This window comes from Morone saxatilis, unplaced genomic scaffold (genome assembly GCF_004916995.1).
Source record: "Morone saxatilis isolate NCDOM2014 unplaced genomic scaffold, NCSU_SB_2.0 Contig2, whole genome shotgun sequence".
Classification (NCBI taxonomy): Eukaryota; Metazoa; Chordata; class Actinopteri; family Moronidae; genus Morone; species Morone saxatilis.
Window position 1 is genome coordinate 4909123 of NW_023339762.1, and position 6227 is coordinate 4915349.

Sequence of the window (6227 nt, forward strand, 5' to 3'; positions counted from 1 at the left end):
TCAATCAATACTCTGGGGACACTCCCCAATTGTTCCTGGATGAGATTTGAATTCTGAAAACTTTGAAAAAGTAAGATTAACTTAACTAACAATCACATTCACTTTTAAGCCAGTACGATCAATTACAAACTCCATATTTTCACCAAAGTTAATTTTCAATTATTAAGTACAACTTCACACACCATGTACTTAGGAATTTTAATATGCTACTAGTTCATACAGGTGAGAAAAAAGGTCACTCCGCCTCTCACTTAGACTGAAGGAAGTCTTTAGTGTAGACTTCAGTCCTGATATGGATGTGTTTAACCACTCTGTTTAGGTTGGGTCAGGTAGCTGTGTTGATCTTATGCTCTCCTGTATGTGAGCCGTGTTTGAGAACTCGGTCACATTTTATTTGGATAGTCTACTGCTTCCATCCTACTGTCCTACTATGACTCATGTGTAAGTACAGCTGAGTTTGAAAATAGTTAGTAGTTTTTTCCAGTGTTTGAACAGGGTTAATATTGGAGTTAGATGAAAAACAGGAATAAGGACTACACTGCCATCAGGGTATGATTAAAAACAGGGTTATGTGTACTGTCAGGGGGGGATAAAATAAAATAAAAAGAACACATTTCAACATAATACAGCCACAGGCTTATAAATCACTATAAACACCTCTTTGATACAGTATTAATTACATTTCAACATTCAGAAGTTCAGATATTTTAATTATTTATACTTTTTAATTTAATGATTGTAAAAGATGACGTGTTCCTGGTATTTTGTCCAGACACTGTAGTCTATAGAGATGCTCCAAACAGGCAACGTTGTCTGTGTACATAAAGATTAATAAGCACACTTGTTTAAACAAAGGAGAGTTGAAACTTGCTGGAGGTGCTGCACTTGTTAATAAAGACACTACTGGTAGAAATGGTGCGTATGTTCATGCTTACTAGGTGGAGGAGGTCAGCACAGAAGCCCACAGGCTGAGTCGCTGTCTGTCTCAGGCCTCGTTTCCATGCTCAGGATCCAGCCAGGCACATGGACACATGAAGGAGCAGGCCATCATTAAAAAGGTAGCAGACATTACTGTATAATCTTGTTGTCACATGACAATCTTGCACCAGTTTGTTTGTTTTTTTTCTCTTATTCTAATGGCTTATGCACCTCTAATGCTAACAAAACATCTCAAGGCTCCCTTACAACTGCATTTTACTCAATGAATATGGAATAGATCTTATATATTAAATAGCTTGTGTGCATCCTAAGTAGCCGTGAAAATGTGTGAGACCTATTTCCTTCTCACTGGGCCGTAATATGGAGGAATATTATTTTAGATATACTGTATATGTCATCTGACTCTGATGTCTAATAAATAACACACTTCTTAAAACATCACACACCATTGGTGATGCGCTTTTCTATTAACAACACTACAGCCATGCTTGCAGTTCTATGAGGTTGTGGTGATTTGAGCTAAATGTTAACAGTTTGTTTAGCAGTTTCATCATCTTAGTTTAACATGTTAGCATGCAAACATTTGCTAATTAACATTAGACACAAAGTACAGCTGAGAGAGGTCGATGGGAATTACATTAGTTTTCCAGTTTATTTGGTCAGAAGGCAAAGTAGTAATCTATATTATACTATATTTTATATACAGTGACCTTGAATATTTGTACCAAATTTCACAGCGATCTCAAGATTATTTTGCTCCAATCCAAAGATCAATCTTATGGTGGGACTCGAGACAGAGACATGGGGAAAATACATAGATAGTCTTTATTGTGCAAAAGGGAAATTTGTTTTGACATATTCCATATTTCACACAGAAACATATATACATCATAGATGAAGTGTACACTTCACAGCTACAGATATACATTCATCCTCTGGGGACCATGAATGTCTGTACAAATGTTTGTGCCAATCCATTTAGTAGTTGTTGAGATATTTCAGTTTCGATCAAAGTGTGGACTGACTGGCAGCTTTCCATTATCTGACTGCTGGCGCCTGGACTGAATTTGTTTGAATATTTTTTAGATCACCCAGTTGTAACTTCTTATGACACCCTTTTAGCTGAGATGTTTGGAAATCTCCCTTTCTTCTATTCAAGTTAAAGTTCAACTTTTTTTCAAAGTAGGGTTGTATGAGTTACTTATTACTTATAGCTAGCATGCTCCCAGTTTGAAGAATCGGACATTAGTATCAGCATCGAAACGAAGCAATGCATTGCTGTGGGTGGAGGCAGCAACAGAACCTATTTTAGCCACCTAAAAAATGCCCACCTAAAAATATCAATATCAGTTAATCATAGATATAACTTCTGTGTGATGGCAAGCTAAAGTGGTGATGAACTGATCTTGATTTTTTTAGGTGGGCCTTTTTTTTTTTTTTTTTGTTAAAATACGTTTTATTGCTACCCCTACCCAGAGCAGTACATTGCTTAGTTTCCATGCTGGTACTCCTGTCTGCTTCTCCAAACTGGGGGCATGCTGACTGCCATCTACTCTAGATAATACATTGATTATAGAATGATCAAGTTCCTCATACAACCCCACTTAGACAAAAAAAAGATCTACTATCACTAAAAGAAAATATACTGTGTATTTCACACTCTCAAGCAATATCAGCATGTGCATTTGTTGCTTGGTGTCTTTCCTAACACACCCTCTTATACCAGGTCGATGGATCGCTCCGTTTCTCCATCTATTATGACCAGCTGCAGTCCCAGCTGGTGGTCACTGTGTTGCAGGTTGAGGGTCTACTGGAGCATAGCCAACAGCACAGCCTCCAGCCATTTGTTAAGCTAAGTCTCATGTGGGAAGGTTCAGAGGGAGTGGAAGTTGACGGCTATACGGATGACGAGGTGATTTTTTATTTATTAGTAACCACATAACAGTGCCTGGCAAAGAACCTACAGCATTTTATTTGGGGGAATATATAGCCTCTCTTTTTTTTCCTTTTATGCTTACTTACTGCTTTTATCCTCCTAGGGCAAAGGGACAGCACCTGTCCAGTGGACAGTGCTGCAGGAGTGGTGGACTATTGTGAAAGGCAGCTGTAACCCTTTATTTGGAGACCAGTTCACCTGTAATCTGCAAGAGCATAAGGACCTTCATCGCATCAAGCTCAGGATGGAGGTCCTGCAGAACACACACCCATGTCTCACTCTGTGTCTCTCAAGTTATTGGAGATTATTTTGTCAGTTGAAGGAATAAGATCTAAGCAGAGCTGTCTGTCATGTGTCTCATTTCAGGTGAGGGACTTTGATAAATTCTCCAGACACACAGTGTTAGGAGAGGTGAGGGTTTTTCTAGCGAAGCTCAACATCTCCTACCCACTGGAGCTCCAAGAAGATCTGCAGATACCCCAGAAGGTACATTAGGACATCATGTAAACAAACACACACGGATGCGACCATATAGGAATATTTTTCTCATCTTTTAGTTGAGTGGACTTAAGGAGTTCCATCAATCATACATACACTTACATGAGTAATGTAGAGTTTGTTTACCTGATTATAAAACTGGAAATATCGAAATTAATAACCATTTTGTCCAAATTAATATAAGCTTTAAACCAGGAAATACTTAAAATTTTCATAATTAGATTTGTATAATTCTTTAGCCACAACTTCAAAACATTGAACATAACAGGATTTTAGATACTGAGTGGTTAAAGGGGCAAAAAGTACACTGTAGAACATGCGGTATTCCTGTTATTCTAGTCATTAAACAAACAGTCATTATAATAAGCAGCATTTGCAGAGTTAATAAAGGGAAGACTACTTGGTCCATGGAGTCAAAAAAGTATACACTGAGAAAGTTATGTTAATCATTTTTATACTTAATCATGTGCAAATCATCTTGAGTTCAGTTTAATTTTTATTTTGTTTTTTAGTTTGTTTTTATGTTTAATTTGTGGAAAATTATTATTATATTTATTTAAAATATACTTAATTGTACCTTTATTTTGCTTGGAAAGGCCTTCATGTAAAGTTTGACACTTTGTGTAAATCCCAGTCCTTCGACTCAATTTAAAAACATTTTTTTATTTATATTTAAACATTTATATAAAAAAAGCAGCAAATCCTCACCTTGGAGAAGCTGATATCAGAGAATGGTTAGAGTTTTCGAGTGATGAACTTAAACAACTCATCAATTTTCAAAATTGTTGGCCCCAATGTTTACGGGGTGAAATTTATCTTTTGAAGTACAGGTATACCATAGTAATTTGTTATTTAATGTTTTGTCTATTCTTTATATATTTTTTTCCTTGTCAAATGCAACAAATGTCACCATATTTTTATATCATGTAGAAATGTGTAATATGCTGAAGTGTTTATCTTCTCACTTTGTGGACAGGATCTCGTAGGAGAAGTGCTTCTGTCTCTAAAGTTTCTGCCCACTTCTCAGAGGCTTGAAGTTGGACTGTTAAAGGTCAGAACGGTCCTCACTGAGATTAGCTCAGATGCAGGTAAATAACAGACACCCTATAAGAATAAAGCCATACTCATACAGCTGCCATACAGTTCCTAATTTGCCTTCTCTGTGTTGTACAGCCCTCTACGCCAGGATCAGTGTGCAGTGCAACCAGTGCAAGTTGAGGTACCAAAAAACCTCTACAGTGGCCCGCTGCCTGGTGACTGTCTTCAATGAGGTCCATATCTTCTCCCTGCCAGACTTTCCTCTGCAACAGTGTCAAATTTTGGTTTCTGTGTATGAGACACATACGACGAGGAAATCAACCAAACATCTGATTGGTCAGTTGACTGTGAGGAAAGACAAGAGTTCAGAAGACAAGCACTGGAGCCTGATGATGCGCTCAGTCCGCCAGCCAGTAGCAAAGTGGCATGGCCTGCTGATCTAATTGACATCTCATGAATCCCCTCCTGCACTTCCTGGATGTCCGTACCTGCTTGTATTGAACTGAAAGCTGTGGTGCTTGAAGAGGGGATCTGAACAGGGGTCTGAACTGCTTCGCTGCAGGCCAAACATGGACTACTCTCACTCCTGCCTCATCGGTGGTAAAAAGACTTTTCCCCTCCAGTCTGGACAGTGGAGGGAGTGCCCAGCTGGAACATTAGGTTGCTCAGTCTACTTGTTCACAGACACCTTTTTTGGCTCTCTCTTTACATACAAACTGCTTTACATCGAGAGACCTCTAAAGATCAGACATTTGAATCTTCCTATTTCTGATGGTTACTTTCGTTTTGCACTCAGTCAATAACTGTGTTGTTGGTGTCTATATTTATATTTAGGCTGTGCTGTTCTTGTGTGTAAAACTGTCCATTCTTCATTATTAAATATTTACATTGCAAACTTGCACTGCTTAAAATGGCCTGAAAAAAAAAGAAAGGTCAACAAAAAATGTTAAGTAGCCTCACTGTGAAGAAAACATGACACAATATTCATGGATAAAGTAAGTATGTACTTATGACCACAGTGGCAGCAAAGGCCTGTCATAAAACCAATGCAGGAAATCACTGTGGGGAATGCAATGGAAAGTTCACCAGGCAAAAATACCTGAAGCCTGAAATGAATGTGTGTTAAAGTCAAGTAAAGTAATTAAAGAGTAATAAAGGTTAAAGGAGATACAGTTAAAGCTAAATGTATTTAAAATTGATCTATCCATTATATTGTGTCATGTTTTTCTTTCACAGTGAGCTATTTTGGCTGGCGGACTGAGTGCATTATCAATCTCCAGTGCTTGTCTTTCCTCACAGTCCCAACTGAACCATCAGATGTTTGGTTGATTTCCTCAGTCCTGGTGACACACACTGTTACGGTCTGAAAAACGTTTCAGTATTGTGTTCCTGTTGGAACCTCTGTTATGTTATTGGCACTGCGAGTGACAGTACTGGTGCCTTTAAGGCTTACGGCAAGGATGTACGGCAGTGTCGTAAATGTAAGGTGTGAAGGGTTGAGTAAACGCAACACGAACGGAGCCTACACGGCGTGGGTCATTGACGAACGAGTTCTGAACTCCGTTCCTTACACCACCCCACCTTCACTACTGTTCCCAGGCGATTCCAGCTGTTCCCTGGGATCGATGGCTGGACGTCGTTTGAGGAATTATCCTGCTGGCTTTGGACACGCGTGACCTAGCGGTAGTGAGGAAGTTGCCGCGCTCTGCGCCATTTCTCCGGGCAGGAGGACAGCGAATTCTTCGCCACGCTCACCTTATCGGATGACTAGTACGTTCAGTCTCCGGTAGAAGCCCGCTGGATGCACCCGTTTTCG

At 39.2% G+C, this 6227-nt stretch overlaps 1 protein-coding gene across 1 annotated transcript in view; it reads left to right on the top strand.

The window, feature by feature from the left end:
- The window catches only part of syt19 (synaptotagmin XIX), a gene marked incomplete at its 3' end in the record, with an annotated part of 7322 nt that extends 1937 nt beyond the window's left edge, over positions 1–5385 (top strand). Inside the window, 6 exon segments of the mRNA XM_035665224.1 lie at positions 939–1058; positions 2666–2851; positions 2979–3125; positions 3242–3361; positions 4350–4461; positions 4547–5385. Coding sequence (XP_035521117.1) covers positions 939–1058; positions 2666–2851; positions 2979–3125; positions 3242–3361; positions 4350–4461; positions 4547–4854 — 993 coding nt within the window.
- Positions 5386–6227: the final 842 nt, after the last annotated feature.